Here is a 16,658-nt window from a genome sequence, read left to right as displayed (position 1 = left end):
AAATGCCATATAAGTTTAAACTTGTATTTGAAAAAGTTTTAAAAACAACAATTAGACCCCTCCCATAAAACTGTAGCGAAAAGAACAACATCTTTTTACCACTCTTTTTACCGACACCGAATTTTGTTTTTATTGCACATTAAATTTTGACCATTTAAATAAATTAATAACGTTATGTGGACCATTAAAAAAAATGAAAAACGTAATTACATACGATATATGCATAAATTAGTAAACGATCAATATCGATATAATCAAATTATCTTTAATTTGAAGAAAATTTATAAAATAAGCAAATAAAGAAAATTTAAATGAAAAAAGTTATTTTTTCTGAGTTTTTATAAAAAAATATTTAGGCTGAGAACCTATTATAAAATTTTTTTTACGAAATATCTTATCTTTCTTAAAATTATAACTAATGATCTTTATCTTTTTTATTAAAGTAAAATGATGTTGATTTTCATCTAAACAAGTGAAAACAAACAATTGACTGAGTTTATTGTTGAAATACCATGCATAGACAGTGTTGACTGTCTATGCATGGTATTCCCATATTAATACATACTACAAAATTTTTACCTAATTAGCGAACTCGTGGGTCAATAGTGCTGTTTACAAGAAAATGTTTCAAACAAAAGTTGATTATTTTTTTATAATGAACATTTTTTACATTTAAACATTTGTTCTATCTCTAATCGATTCATTAACTAAATTCATGTCTAAATCATCAGGGTAATGATGAAGAAACATACCAATAATTGTTCTATTTTATCCGAATTGATGGGAGCATTGGGACCATGGCTATACCTAAATTCGGCCCTGTGCATAATGAATCAAAGACCATGGATGGGTCCTCAGTTTTTCCAAATAATGGTTATGGACTATGCGTTAACAAATCTTAATGTTTTTCAAACTCGCTATAGACGACATCTATGGACTTATTATTAAAAATAATGATTTTTAAGGTTAAAAAATCTTGATTCTGGTAAATCGTCATGCTTAAAATGTGGAGAATTAATTCTGGAATGAGATGGTTTTCCTCTCAAACATACTCATATTTCTAAAATAGGTGAGTGGGGTTTAATCTATAGACTTAAATTAAATATTTATTACGTAGACTTTGTTACAATCATGCTACGAGAACAAAAGGTAATATAAATAAAAATAAAAACGGATTTGTATAGAATTTTTGTATTCATTTATTAACAATTTATATTTTTTACACGACAATTTATTCTCGAATTAAAATATATACAAATAAATTTAATCAAATAATGGTGCCATAACACGAGCAAATCCAATATCAAATTCTTCCTCGGAAAACCGATCCACAGAAGCTCTGTTTAAAAAGAATAAAAATAATATTTTAAAATGCACAGAATATTTAGTTCGTAAGATAGATGGTGGTATATTGAGGTAACCGTTTTGTCGATTGTGTTTCGGAGGAGGCTCAAAAGAATTTCATTTCTGACTACGATGACGAGAAATTTTTGGATGAATAATGTATAGAAAAATTCGTGTTTCGGGTCCTAAATCGTACTATGCTAGATAATCTTGTTGGTGGCCTCAAGATGTTTACTTTTGTATTTTCAATGGATAATCACTTATTTCCATTAATAAATTCTGTCATAGCACTCACTCGGTAGACATGGCAAAGCCGACAAAATTGTAACTGTGAAAAATGGCAACCAAACTATATGACTCAAAAATTTTCCCTCATTTTAGTCAACACTCAAATATTTCTCAGTCATTTCCAAGGTAGAAGTGAGAATATGAAGTATCCTGATTATTTATTGTATCTTACGGGATAATTGTTTTAAATAAACAATATTTCAAGCAAGGGCCGACATCAAATTTTCAAATTTCATAATACCTTGCAGCTGCAGCTATAGATGCTCTTTGCATTTCGTTCAAATAAATAATTGCCGCTATTGCACATGCGTATTCTTGATCTGTTGTTGCCAAATATCCAGTTTTAGATGGTTCACTGGTTTCAATTATATCACGAAGAGGTCCACCTGATTTGTGCGCTACCATTATTAACCCTGCGGCCATACATTCAACAATACCTACAAAATTAAAAATAAGATATTATTGAAAAGACGAAATGTTGAATCCCGCTTTGTTTAAAAAGATAGATTGTCATTGATAGCTGAAAGTTCAGAATTATTTAAAATGGATCGCTGAAAGAATAACTCACCAATTCCAAAATGTTCATTCCACATTGAATGTATTCCAATTGTACCTTCTCTTAGTTCTTTATGTAATTCTTCATAGCTGATATTAATTTTAAATTTAACATGATTTTCTAACGATAAATGTTTACATAAATCTTGCATATCTTTTACACGAGTTTGATCTTCCGCATTTCGGCATGATCCAATAATACATAACTCAACTTGATCGAATAATCGTTCACTTAAGATTGTACGTAATTCATACATTGCACGTAATTGTAATGGATGGTTTTTTTCTGGCCTAAATTGACCAAGTGATATAATTTTGATTTTATCATAAGGTAATTTTGTTAATTGTTTTAAATTTTCTACATCACATGGTGGATATATTCGATGTGTACGCATTGGAACATTCCATATATCATTTATATGATCTTCTGTCCAACTTGAATTTACCATAATCGCATCTGAACATCGTCCAACCACGCCATAAATCTAAAATATGAACTAATACAGATACAAATGTTTACTTCTTGTGCAATATAAGCCATTTTTAGAACGTTAAAAAAAGGCTTATATTGCCTTAACTAAAATTTTTTCGCGAATAGCTCGCAGTGTTATATTAAGCGCAGAAATAGAAAGATAAAAGTTTGCTAAAGTGAAAAACTTTGCAATTTGTACAAGACCGTTAAAACAACAAAGACCTTAACATTTTAGGGTCTTCAATAACTTGCTCTTTTTAAATGAGTCATTTTACTTTATATTTCCGATAAGCAGGTGAGAGTTCTCCGAACGATATACGAGATTTTTGGTGGTGAATAATTTGAGGTGTGATATGCAAGTTTTTTTTGGAGGTGGCAACTGAGATGTACGTATTCGGTAGACTTTCGTCCCATTCCAATTCATATTGACAAAAGGTTCAGTAGCCAGTTCTTATTGGTCATTTTTTGTGATGCTAATTTTCCTTTCAAATGATAGAAAATAATCTTTATAATAAAGACAAAGTTAAAAAGCGACTATGGACTACCTTTTGTATTACTTTCGAACAGGGATTGTAGAGATTTGAAAAAGAACTGTAATCTTTACATGCTTTTTAAATAATAAAAACTAAAAATGTTTCAAATATTGGCATTCTCGTACATTCATACACCCATAAGTATTTCACAATTATATTACCTTTCCAAATATTCTATAATAGAAAGCTTTTACAGATGTTAAAAGCGAACTATTTGCAATCATTCTTCGATTATTATGAGTAATAGCTCGACTATAAACCCTTTTTAACATATCTGAAGTAATAGTTGGATAATGTGTATAACATGCTACTTTGCATTGCCCAATATATTTAAATACTGGATATGTAAATGCATATCCCATTGTATCGATCATTATATCTAGAAAAAATAGTTATAAATTAATGAAACCATTTAAAAAATTATGAATTTATTTTACCTGGTTGTAATTTATCTATAGCTTCTAAGCTTAGCCACATTGAACCCAAACTTTGGGCTAGTAACGTAAAATAAGGGTAAGTACTTCCTTCAACCCATTTTCTACGTCTTAAATATATAAATTTGATACTTTTTTCATCTAAATTTATACTAAAGTTGTCTCGAACATTTTTTAAAATTGCTTCTGGAAAAGCTTCTGTATCTCCAGTGTAAATATAATATATAGCAGATGGGTGCCTAAAATAAGAAATATATTTCAATACTTTTAAATTTCACGATAAAAGCTAAAATCTAGATACGAGTTTTGCAATATTCTCAACTACGAGAGAAAGACAATTCAAATATAAATTATTTTTTTCAGAACAAATAATCACACTTCAGGTGACGATAAAAGATATGAAGGTTCATTTTTTATTAGCATGTAAAAAAAGGGGCAAATAAATCAAATATGACGACCCGCTATGATCTACACTGGCGAAGCACCCCGGTTATTAGTTGCTTCGTAATCTGAAATTAAAATTAGCTCAACGTCAATTCTGCCTGAACATATGTTTGAATGTTGTGGATATTTGTTGTGAATATCTGTTCTGCGAACATCTATTTGAAATTTTTATCGTAACTTATATAAACATTTTGAAAAGATATTTTATTAATAACAAAATGAAGTAGCAAGGTTAAATTAGTTTAAGAATTTGTGTATGACTCAAATACATAACGCGTAGAAAAATTCGAATAATTGAACCCTTACAAGTTCATAACAACCAATCGTGCTGAAATTGTCATGAAAGTAGAAAAAAACCTATTGAATCTCATATTTTGAACCAAACCTCACCGTTTACAAAAATTCAAAAACTTGAGCTAAATACTAATTAGAAAAACTTTTTTTTTCTTGAATGTGGTTGCGATTTTTCGTTTTCAAGATATTTGCATTTTTGTAAACGATGATCGCACAATATTTTTAAAGATCAACGTCTTAAACATAAAAAGAACACATACATGTTTGAAATAATTTAATTTGATGAATTACAAACCTCTTCTGTAAAGATCTAATCGCACACCACAAAACACGTTCGCCACCTCCACCAGCATTACAATAAGGATGAAATAACCCCACAATAGTCTTATCTTTATGTGAATCCCTTAATATTTTACGTTTTAAAGTGATTTGTCGCCTTAAATATATTACTATTAATGGAAGTAAAACAGATAAAAAGAAAACAACAAAACTAATAAATGATAAAACAAACTGTGCCGACAACAGAATGTTCATCCTGCAAAAAAATAATCGTATATTTATATTTACTAATTCATTTTTATAAAAAAAATTATTCATTTAAAACTTACATTAAATGAAAAATGCAAGACATTTTTTTGGATAAACTACCAAGATATTTTTATTTAAATAATTCCGCACATTGTTATTTTTGACATGTTTCTCTGTTGTGATGTGTTCAAATTTGAAAACACGTCATGTCAGTTGAATCAATTCTGTATTTTTTTTTGAGTTTGGTGATTATTTTAATAAAACTATTTTAATTATTTAAAAATTAAATTATTTTAGCTGATTATGAAAATCAAGAAATCTTATATCAACTCACAAACACTGTTTTATTTTTATTTTTTAAATTTGTGACTTTAGCGGGGTACACTGTCTTCAAGTTAAGAATGGCATGAAATACAGAGTGCTTCAAATTCTGTCAAATATTTTAGGATTCGGCACATTATAAGAATTTCTTATAAGAAAGTCTGAAAAACCAAACCATCAAAAGTTCTTACAAGAAAGTATGCACGTATTTATTAAGAAGTTGGCTCTCAGTAATATAAGAATTATTATTACTTCATCTTCTATTCAATATATTGAATCTCATTTACTTTTTTTTTTTTTAACTCTGCTTAATATTTCAAACATAAGTTTGAAGGTACTAATGTTTCTTACGAAAAAGTAGTTTGGGTCAAATTTTCTGAAAATTAAAAAAATTATTATCCTTGAAGAATGGAACAAAAGTTTCAGCCGCTACAAAGCTCAAAAGTTCTTAGTTTTCGGAATATTTTACTTTAATCTTGAAATAAACTGTTGTATAAAATACACAAATATGTCAAAATTGCACATAATAGTATATGTATACCTTAGAGTACAGAGTATACCTTGTTTTTTATCAACTTCTAGCTAAAATATCCCGATTACTAAGAAGTATTGAGACTTTTGTGCTAGTATTCAAAAAGTAACATTCTCCAGATTCTGAAAAAATTTGGATGTAATCATATGTGAATAGATGTACAGGGTAGTTCATCTCGTCATAAATAATTATATTACGAGTATAGCAACCCGTTCGTTAATAGATTTGAAAGGAAAAATATAGTTGGACGTGGGGACGTTATTGAAGGGTGATTAAAATAATGATGAACATCCTGCTTTTGCGATGATATGATTATTATTCAAAATCATTGAAAAACTATATCATAATGATTTTTATGAATTAAAAAAGAAAAGTGATTAGAAAATAAAAAATTAGCCTGTAGAAAATAAAATAACGTCTGTAATACATTATTTTATTCGTTCTTAGTTTGCGCCTCGATAACCAGCGCTGTGGCCAACTATTGATACTTGACTTAATACTTGAAAAATTTTGTCATAATTTTTTGAGAAATTTTCATTGTACTTCCTGTATACTGGATTCGTTATAAATAAAGCAATCAATATTCAATTTATATCAAGGGTAATTATGGACTTAAAACAGAAAACAGATAAAACATAGCAACTCAACAGATAAAACGATTTAAAATGAATACAATCTGTATCTTTAAATTGTTTTTTCGGTCACCTGTTGAAATTTCGTGTTCACAAATTGAAGACCTTGTAGTTTTAAAAATTTTGAAAAATGTACTCGAATTTTCTAATTTTTATAAAATTAATATAACGATTTTGATATGGTTTTAATTTCTAGAAAAAAATTTTAAAATTTAAAATAATCGGGTATAAATTTCAAATAAAAAAGGTTATTTTTAACCTAACCTCAAATCAAATAATATTTTTTATTAAAAATTGTGTAAGAAGTATAATGATAATCATTGTTCTCAATAAAAAGATATGATAAAAGATATTCTTTTTTTGTTATTCAATTAAAAATGAGTATGTAATTGAAATTGAAATTAAACTAAATTCCAGTTAAAATTATTTTTATTTTTTTGACTATCTGTGTGCAATCTGTCAGATTTGACATTGACAATTGCCTTAACCAAGTGACAAAACTTTTGGTCCGTGTGCAATTTTGGATGAATTGTTTATAATTATTAATTTTCCATAAATTATTCGGGTTGTGTGAATTATGTTTGAATTCGTCATTAGTTTTAAGTTTATAAAGGGTGTAAACATTTGATTTTAATTGTTCAAGATGACATCATATGGGGATAAAACAGAAGCGTTATATGATTTTGAAGGTATTTTCAATTTGATTTTAACCTTTTTGTTAGAATTATCTATGATACTATCATACTCTTTTTATTCTAGGAGATTATGCTGGTAAAAAAGAAAAGGAAAATAAGAAAAAAAGAAAATTTGGTAAAGCTGATGGGGGAGATGAAGAAGAGGAGATTTTTATTTCACCCGATTATAATACTGTAATCGTTCGGAATGATGGTAAAAAGGGTGATTGGTAAGTGTTTTATTGTTTGTTTTTGTCAGAACAAATTATTAAGGATACTTATAATTATTACCTGATTTCCCAAGTATTTTATGAAAATGCAGTTTCTTAATATCACCTGCCCCCTCCTGTGAATTATATTTGATCAATATGTCTTAGTCTAAGCATTATCGTAGACGCAATATCTTTTCACCTTATCGATGTTTGTGTAGAAATTTCTAAGTAGAATAATATTACACTTTTCAACAGAAACACAGACACTGTAACATACTGGAGTAATAAAAAAATGAATCCCAGTCGAATTCCATCTAATAATTCTTGAACTGAGTGCTCATACTTCTATGTTTAGTTTTCGAGTGAAAGAATTTTGTACTGCAAAAATTTCAACAAATTTTGCATAGATTTTCGAAAAATTGAAATTATTATTCTATGAATTTTATTACGAATGATCATTTTCAATTGCGAGAATTGTCGTTGGATAAAAAAGGCTGAAGTTTTTATTTTTGGGTTTAATTAAACAAACCATCCCACACTTGAAAAACGATATTTATAAAAAAGTCTCTATGAAAATATTTGAATTTCGTTAAAATTAATAATTTAACACTTAATGAAAAGTTGAATATTTGCGTAATTGTTTAAGTTTAGGACTTCGGTCACACGAGCGTTAAAACTAATTATGTGAAATAAAACTTTTACTCTTATTTTATATATTACTCGTTGCTAATTTGCAGTCCGCAGTCCGCCACCGAATTAGCAACGAGTAACATACACAATAAGAGTAATTACGATTAACTACTTTATACTGATGATGACTACTTTGTAGTCGAAATACGTATTTATATAATACCAAAAATTGATCTAGGAAATTGGGGTAAAAATCGAAATTTATTTTAAATATTCAACAGTTTATTATTCGTCACATTATTACTAAACATGGATACTTGTTAGTAGATATTTTTGTGATTAAACTACGATGATTGCTAGCAAAAAGAATGTCAATTTGTACAAATTTAGTTTGTGTTTTTATACAAAATTAAATTTATTCTTGGTAAATAATATTTATGGAATTGTTTAAGTGTTAGAAAATTATTATCGCATTAAAAAAAACATTAATTTAATAAGTATTAAATTTTTTGTATCATTTTTCATAATTTTTTTACACGAATATGTTAAAAATAGTCAAAAAATTATCATAGTTTTAGGGATATGAAAAATATATAAGCAGCAATAAAGGCTTAAAAGACTTTGTTGAGGGAAATATATATTTGTATAATTTTCTTTTCATATAATTTCATTTTTATACCATGCATATATGTAATATGCAAGGTATACTAAGTTTAGTCCCAAGTTTGTAACGCTTAAAAATATTGATGATATGAAAAAAATTTTGGTATAGGTGTTCATAAAATCACCTAATTAGACGATAACTCGAAAACGAAAAAAGATATCAAGGTGAAATTTTTACAGCGTACTCAGGACGTAAAAAGTGAGGTCGAGTAAATGAAACGTAGGTCAACTGGATCTTATAAACCGTTAGAGATAGAACAAAAGTTTAAATGTAAAAAATGTTCCTCATCAAAAAATAAACAACTTTTGTTTGAAACATTTTTTCGTAAACATCTCTGCCTACCCGTGAGGGCGCAAATTAGGCGTAAATTGTATGTATTATATGGGAATATCAGTTATGTATGTGTGGCATGTATGTATGTGTAATGTGATAGAGTAATCAACACTGTCTATGCATAGTATTTCAACAATTAACTCAGTCAATTGTTTGTTTTCACTTGTTGTATTCAATATTTAAGATACAAACATTAAAATTCTAAAAAATCAGCGAAAATTATATATTTATATACAGTGTGTCGCATTTAAGATGAAGACACCCTCATACTTTCGTCATTTATAGGAATATCGATTTGAAAATTTGTATAGTATTTGAATAATTATTATTCTTAAAAGAGAATTCGCTAGGTTTACGCAGCACCTACATGATTTTTAAAATAAACATTCAAATGAATTTAAATATGGATTTATGACAAATAAAAAACTGATAAAAATAACTTACTTTTATTTTAAAATTTTGTAGAATATTATGAACATACTATAATATCTATTACAATAAAACACCTAATTAATAATTTGTTTATTGATAAATTTTATTTATTGATACAGATATAATAAATAATAAATATTAAAACACATAAACTTTGATTTTTAATGTAATATATTATATTAAATTACAGTAAAAACTATTTATCAGTTACAACAGGCCAAATTTTATTTTATAGCTAAATCACGATATGCAAAATTTTATTTAATAAAAACGTGATTTAGAAGACTCTTAGAAAGATCTTTTTGATAGTAATTTTAATAGAATTATAGGGTAGTTACTGATTAGGTAGATTAGGAGGTAGGCCCGTCAAAAGGAAGCCACGCACAAAATTTCAAGTACGTATTCATCATTTTAAAAAGATCGTGGTGTCCCACGGTCTAACATGAATGAGTATTTAAATGCAAAAAAAAAAATGTCAATGATTAAAGAGAATTGAAAAAATTAATTAAGATTACTAGACAAGATATTTGTCAATATTTAGTTTACGCTATATGTATCATATTAAAAATCATCAATTATAATCGAGAGACCATGATGTAAATAAATATCGTATACATGATTAAAAGTAAACAAAAACAAAAAGTAATAAAATCAATCAAATTTTCGTTATTGGATTATTAATTAATATTTTATCAAATCGACAGATATTAATTTCTTCGTAAGAATTTTCGACACCAAAAGTGAGCTACAGCTATTAAGCCTATACAAATTTTTGAAAGTTCTTGATTGGACTTTTAAGTTGTTCGTTGATTAGTCAATTGATCACACACTAAAAATGCATATATGGTACCTCTAATCAACAATAATTTTCATTATATGAATTGAATTTATTGAATATATTTTTGTGAACATATGAAGTTTGTTGTAAATTGCTATTCATACCATTTGATCGCACATATTTACTAGTAATAGGTACTTCGATATATTTATATGAATATTGAAGTCATATCACGGATTCAAAATCAATAACAATGACATTCTTGTTTATTAAATTTTTTTACTTTTTGTGATTCTTTTGTAGTGTATATATTTATTTATTTATTTTATTTAATATTTTTTGATTTTAATTTAATTAGTGAATTTTATTTATTTATTTTTTAAAATATAAAATGTGTATTAAAATGAGAAAACGTTTTGAGTTGTTATCGCTCGCTGCTTACAGGTAAATTTTTTGTTTATTAATTATTGTAAAATTTCCCAATTGTTAACAATAATTTTAAGGTAATTAAAATTAGTAACACAGAACTGAAAAATTTTTAAATTATAATGTTTATTTGGCTGGCTGAATGATAAATAGTATCCATTTCCTTTTGCACGTAAGCCAAAAATCGAAAATTTGATTAATTGATGGGGTTACTTAGTAGGAATGATTCTGACTCGCAAGAATACCTCGAAATCTTCGATTAGTTCTTCGACCTTTTTTTTGTCTTTGAAACTAGTTTCCTTTTTTTTCTTTGAAACATTTTCTTCTTTTTTATGCTTCTCCGATCCCGCTTTTCATCTTCTTTTTCCCGCAGAAACTAATCAGTGGATGTTATTGTAAATTTATGTATGATAAACTGACAATTTTCAAGACTGCAAAGTTCGCTTTCAAGTCAGCGCCCCTCTATCGTCCCACGAAATCCTCAAATTTTCGATTTTTCTGACGTAATAGAAGTTTTTAATTTGTTAACCAGGTTTAGTGGGTAAAAATCTATAAGAAATAGTTAAAAAATACCCTGCAGTTACAGTAGGTCTGCTAACTAACTTTTGTAATCTAAAATTGTAAAATTGTAAATCCGTGCGATTTTTGTGACATAGAGTGTACGTATTTTGGCTATAAAACAATAGTCCAAGAGGGTGAATGACCTAAAAATAGTAGGGAATTTTGATATTTTGTAAAAGTTAAGGAACTTTAACTAGAGGAAATTATAATAATGTATTCTGTATTTAATTGTTTTTAGTTTTTAAAATTTCTCGTATTTGTAAAATCGAAATTTTTGTAATTTTTTTAATCGAAAAACCTCGAAGATTTAATTTGGTTTTGGAGAAATCTATGAAAACATATCATTCATCTACCGTTTTCCCATAAGACCAATGTTAAATATGGCTACTTTTGAAGTAATTTATTTGTTTAAATAATCAGGCAACCAGCCCCCTCTAAGATTTTCAGAATTGTTTTAGATTAAGTCCAACTTCATATAAAAAAAATCAATGTTTTTTATCCTAAATTGCCCTGGCGCTCGTACATCCTTAAGGTATATTGATTGCATAGGAAATAAGTTTTTCACTATATTTAAAAAAAAATTTATTTAAATTATTGGTTATAATTGTTGATAAAAACATAAAATTTTAATTGTTAAAAATTTAAATATTGATTACACGGTTGGAAGTAATTCAATAAACGTAAACAATGTAACAAAACAAAGAAGAGCCTTCAATTAAAATTGTCTGAAATATTTATTTACTACCAACAAGTATTAGAGAATAGAATATTTTTCAGTAGATTAGGGAAGAAAAATGAATGACCTTAGGTGAAGGTTTCTCATAATATATTGTAACGGAAAATTTTGGAGAGGGGGAAGGTTTGTAGCATTCAATTTGAATGTAGAAAGAAAATTTTCATGTAGGTAAAATGAAAAATTTTTTAATTTCTTGGTGAATATTTGTAAAATAGTCCTGTGATATTTATTTTTAAAGGCATGTCAAAATCAATTGTTAGGATTGTTGATTAACAGGTCTCTAAAAATAGATAATAAGAGTCAAGGAGTGTATACGAGTTTCAACGCCTCTAGTGAGTCCAGTCATAACATCTCCATCATTTTGTTTAAAAAAATTTTTGTTAGCAGAGCGTAGTTACGATCTCAAAACCTCTTGGTTATGAACTCAGCATGCTTCCATTGCGCCACACTGCTCTGTGTAATTATATTGTAATAACATGTACGGATTCAGTAGTATAGAAGTATAGAAGTATTTACAGGACCCAAACACTGATAGCATTCGTGTCTGTATACGCGATCTTCGCCTCTATCTTATGATCATCGATAAGGGTTTTTTGTAACTTTCTGCGTGTTTTGCCGTTTTTATGAAGGTATTTCATGCCAGATTTATCGTTATTACGTTAAGTACATCATGTTTCAGACATTAAAACTGATTGCAAGTTCATTAACATTGATATCGTATTCAAGTGTTTTATAATAATTCATATTGTACACTTCAAAGAAAGCTATGTCTTTATTTAGGTATCTATAATTGAAATTGAAATTACTCACTTTCTTCACAAATTTTCACTTTTAAATGATATTATAAGTTTACTGAACTTATTTTGACTGAAATGATTTTTTATAGTGTTCTGCTAGAATAAATGAAGTTTGTGGATAATTATAATTTCAGTAAAATTGACTAGGTACTAATTTTGTTGATCTGTTTATTATTTTGAATACAATCAAGGATCCAAAAGAAGTAGGGAAATCGGAACAATTAGTCCATCCAAAAACAAACTAAATTTTGATAGCTCGTAAGTAGAATAGAATATCTGAAATTTAATGAAATTTTTTCGATTTCAAGGGGAATTTTGAATCGTAAAATCAGATCTAATTTGGATATAAGGTACTAGAGCTAGAGTATACGGAAACGATCGAACAAACTGTTTGAGACAGAGCATAAGATCTGTTAACTAATATTGATAGGTATCTCACCAAAAATTCGATTGAGGAGAAATGTAGCATTAAGAAGGTTCCTCGGAAAGGATAAAAAAAAAATCTCGTTTTCTTAGAAAAATTTTTAAATCGTGTATATGCATTCTCAATAATGCTCTTTATAAGTGGGTTAAATTTTTAGATTTGGGATATTAAAAGTTGGCGTTGAGCTGTTAAAACACTTATTTCCTTAAGAAAGGTTTGGAAAACGAATATTCATTATTTAAAAGCTTAACAAATAGTTTTCTGTAAGGAAATTATAACAGCGGCAAATTATAAAAAAATTTATAAATAAAATTCGAAACAGAAGTCTCAAGTATGATCATATATTCAATTTTTTAGGAACTAAGTGTAAAATCAAAGTGTAATTTTGTAATCTACTTGCTTGGAAACAAATTTGACACATACAGATTTTAATTGAAAATCCGCTTCGAAAATTATTATTGGATAAAAAAATAGTGTCCCTCAGGAAAAAAGGTCTTGTGGAATATAATTGATATTTTTTGTATTGGCAACTTTTTATACATCAATGTTTTAAAATTTGCTTATGTAAATAAAAAAGTTCACACGTGCAATCTTTTTGTTAAAACAAAATAAATACCAATATATTAAAATACATTCTTATTGTTAGTGGAAATAAAAATACTTAAATATTAATAACAATTTTTGAATAGTAACAATTAAGAATTTTTGATAAATTGAGCTAACTTGTCAATGAATACTTTTGTTTACAATAATTAATTAAGCATGTTCTTATTGTGTAGTCAACTCAGATAATACACAAGTTTTGTGATCAAAATTTATCAAATATTTGCAAGAAGTATGTAAAATTCTTTAAATTCAAGATAAATTATCTTAAGTTATATTATTGTCAACTATAATAATGCATTAAATTCAGGGGAGAAAAGTACTTATTATTAATTTTATGAAGACAAGTCATTATCGTCAGTACTGACGTGAAGAGCTTCATAATGGCAAACAAATTTTGGACAGATTTGACCAAGGATTTTGGTATGTATTTTAACCTTTTGAACACCATATTTTGGGTAGGAGATCGTCTAAACTTTTTAGTTGTTATAAAAAGTTACTTTGCAAAAACTGAACAATGGATTTTTGGCCAATTTTAAGTAAAGAAATAATCTTGTGACTTTTTTGCCTAGCTCTTAGTTTTCTAGGTATAAATGTTTATTCTTTCTGGTGCAAATTTTCGCAAATTTCCTTTACAAAGAAAATGAAATTAAAAGAAAAAAAATATATTTTAGCCCAGTTTTTCGCTTAGCTTTAGGTATACAATTATCAAAAATCAAAAAGCCTTATAATTAAAAGTATAAACGACATAAATTTTTCGAATTAAAGTATATAGATGCCAGTATTTTAATATCGAAAGCTTAAGGCTAAAGTACCTAACATTAAATTCGATTTGGGTATTTAATTTATATTTACTTTTGCAATTGAAGTTATAATACTGTCGTCAACTAAAATATAAATTATTTAATTACCGGCGATTAAATCCGCATAATAAATATAATTTTTGGTTATTTTATTATTCATTTTTAGGATACCGTATTGCAATTTCAAGAAACAGAATTGTTAAAAAATCATAAGAAGCCATTTGCTCTGATAAATTTGCTTGCTTTTCAGAGGAACTAGTAGAAGTTTTATATGGCTAATTATTAAAAAAAATTCGCCTGTGGCCCTTTTTAATAACAACTGATTTAGATTTTTTTTTAAAGTGCGAGTTTAGGGTTCCGTGCCCGGTACCCAAACCAACTAGAAAAGAGGCGATGGTCTTCAAACGGCTGAATAGATTTTCTTGAAAAATAGCTAAGAAAACTCGATTAAATTAGCTTTAAAATATCAAAATCGAAATTTTACGTCATATTTAACATTAATTTAGAGTGCCTTTGGATGTGTCAAAAAGATTGCACTTCCTATGAACTACAATCTTTTTCCTCTGGAGCTGAACTATAATATGTAATTGCCCAGGAAATGATTAATGAGGTTGTGTTATCATGCGCATAAATCAAACTCGCACTTGACCGATTTTTTCCAATTAAAAATGATTTGTAAACAACAAAAATATATAAAATAGTAGTAATAAAATTGACCGTGATACGTTTATAATTACCTCTATCCTTTCACTTATTTTGCTCTAAATTTTACGTAAGCGAATGAGAATAAGACACACGACCAACAAATAATAAGCATGCTAACCAAGACAACACCATGGCTTATATTAAATATCCACTGCGTGTATCGTTTACCATTAACGGATCACGGCAAAAAATAATTTTCTTATACTGTTTTAAATGATTCTGTTTAAAAAATTGTAAATTTATTGTAAAAAGAAAGTATAGCAATACTAGCTTGATACCCGCCCGCTTCGCTGAGATTAAAAGTAAAAATATTATGACCTCCATCTCTCTTGCTTTCACTTATCCCCCTTCCAGAACACTTCAAATAAGGGTAGGGATTGTTTTATTACACAAGTAAAATATATGTACGTTTTTCAATTTTTTTCGAATATTATATAATCCAGGTTTGCCAGATTGTGCTACTTATCACATACTTATGCTACTTTCAACATACAAGTGTTATGAAAGTCTCCATAAAACTTTCCTTTTTCACCCCATGAAGATTCCAGTCTACGCAACTTTTTCTATGTTTCCGTCTTTTTTTAAATCTGAAGTTGGTTTTCTTTCTATCCACCTAGTGATGTTCTTAGTTTCACAGCCGTATAGTAGTACCTACTTGTCTACCACCGTGTCTACTATTTCGATAGATCTTCCTGCTAGCGACATTTGTTGATGGTTTTGCGAGTTTACGCGCATTTCTTCTATCTTATTAGCGTTTGTTTGATCCCCATTTTATTAGCTAGCCTCGCTTCGTAAGCATTTACGCTCCTAGTAGATCATTGTTTCTCAAAGAGGGAGATATCGACCCTTGAGGTCTGCACGGGAGCGGTAATGTAATTATATTTAGATACAATAAAATATAAAATATTGGGTCAAAATTATATATAGGTGGTTGAAAAATAATTGATTCTCGAAGAAGTAGTCGATAGACGAATAAGTTTGAGAATCTTTGTACTAGATCAATCGGGTAATATTTTCATTTCAAATTACAACTAAGGTAAAACATTCTGAAAGATTCTGGCAACTCTTTGATGAACCACTCTGTTAACCACTAGCGTATGCTCATTCACAAAACACAGTACCCCCTTTTTTCAAATAATGTATGTTTTTATTTGAAGTGAAAGTACTCTAAAATAAATAATATAATTATTATAATTCTTATGATCTCTTAGTAATTGAAATATAAGACACGATGGAGTAATGGATAAGCAAATCCATATATTATTTGCTGATAATATTTTATGATTTTATTAATTATGCAATTGTAATTCTATATAAAAAATTTGCTCAATATTTAAACAATAAAGATAGTCCGATTCCGATAATGTTGAGTAACGGATAATCGTGTTTATAATTTTCTTTACTCATTGTTATACAAACATGTAAAAACGTTACAGTTGAAAGAATTGTGCATTGTTTAAAATTTGTGTGGTGTGATTTGGTGATTGTTGTTTATTGGTGATT

General features: G+C 27.8%; 2 protein-coding genes across 3 annotated transcripts in view; one reads left to right on the top strand and one right to left on the bottom strand.

The window, feature by feature from the left end:
* Positions 1-1,229: 1,229 nt before the first annotated feature.
* LOC123300048 (GDP-Man:Man(3)GlcNAc(2)-PP-Dol alpha-1,2-mannosyltransferase) lies at positions 1,230-5,152 on the bottom strand. The gene is made up of 7 exons (XM_044882516.1): positions 4,973-5,152; positions 4,660-4,899; positions 3,630-3,865; positions 3,354-3,571; positions 2,201-2,672; positions 1,874-2,069; positions 1,230-1,339 (listed from the first exon to the last, which is right to left on the bottom strand). Exons 1-7 carry the CDS (start codon positions 4,993-4,995, stop codon positions 1,264-1,266), a joined length of 1,461 nt encoding a protein of 486 aa, XP_044738451.1. The 5' UTR covers positions 4,996-5,152; the 3' UTR covers positions 1,230-1,263.
* Positions 5,153-6,801: 1,649 nt separating this feature from the next.
* Positions 6,802-16,658, top strand: part of LOC123299784 (copper-transporting ATPase 1) — a 35,133-nt gene continuing 25,276 nt past the window's right edge. Inside the window, exons 1-2 of one of the 2 annotated variants that reach the window (XM_044882137.1) lie at positions 6,802-7,066; positions 7,137-7,281. In XM_044882137.1, coding sequence (XP_044738072.1) covers positions 7,021-7,066; positions 7,137-7,281 — 191 coding nt within the window. In that variant the 5' untranslated portion in view covers positions 6,802-7,020. The remainder of the gene's footprint in view (positions 7,067-7,136; positions 7,282-16,658) is intronic. The other variant, XM_044882136.1, reaches the window with a different exon arrangement.

Source organism: Chrysoperla carnea, chromosome 5 (genome assembly GCF_905475395.1).
Source record: "Chrysoperla carnea chromosome 5, inChrCarn1.1, whole genome shotgun sequence".
Taxonomy (NCBI): domain Eukaryota; kingdom Metazoa; phylum Arthropoda; class Insecta; order Neuroptera; family Chrysopidae; genus Chrysoperla; species Chrysoperla carnea.
Note: the sequence above shows the minus strand (reverse complement) of the source record. Positions and strands in the feature narration are given on the sequence as shown.

What these genes read in the sequence shown, in the direction of transcription:
- LOC123300048 (XM_044882516.1), bottom strand. Translation starts at nt 4,995, where the DNA reads ATGTCTTGCATTTTTCATTTAAT. An exon ending in TATAGATAAATTACAACCAG is followed by an intron (nt 3,572 to 3,629) that starts GTAAAATAAATT and finishes TATTTTTTCTAG; the next exon opens with ATATAATGATCGATACAATG. An exon ending in GAATGAACATTTTGGAATTG is followed by an intron (nt 2,070 to 2,200) that starts GTGAGTTATTCT and finishes TTAATTTTGTAG; the next exon opens with GTATTGTTGAATGTATGGCC.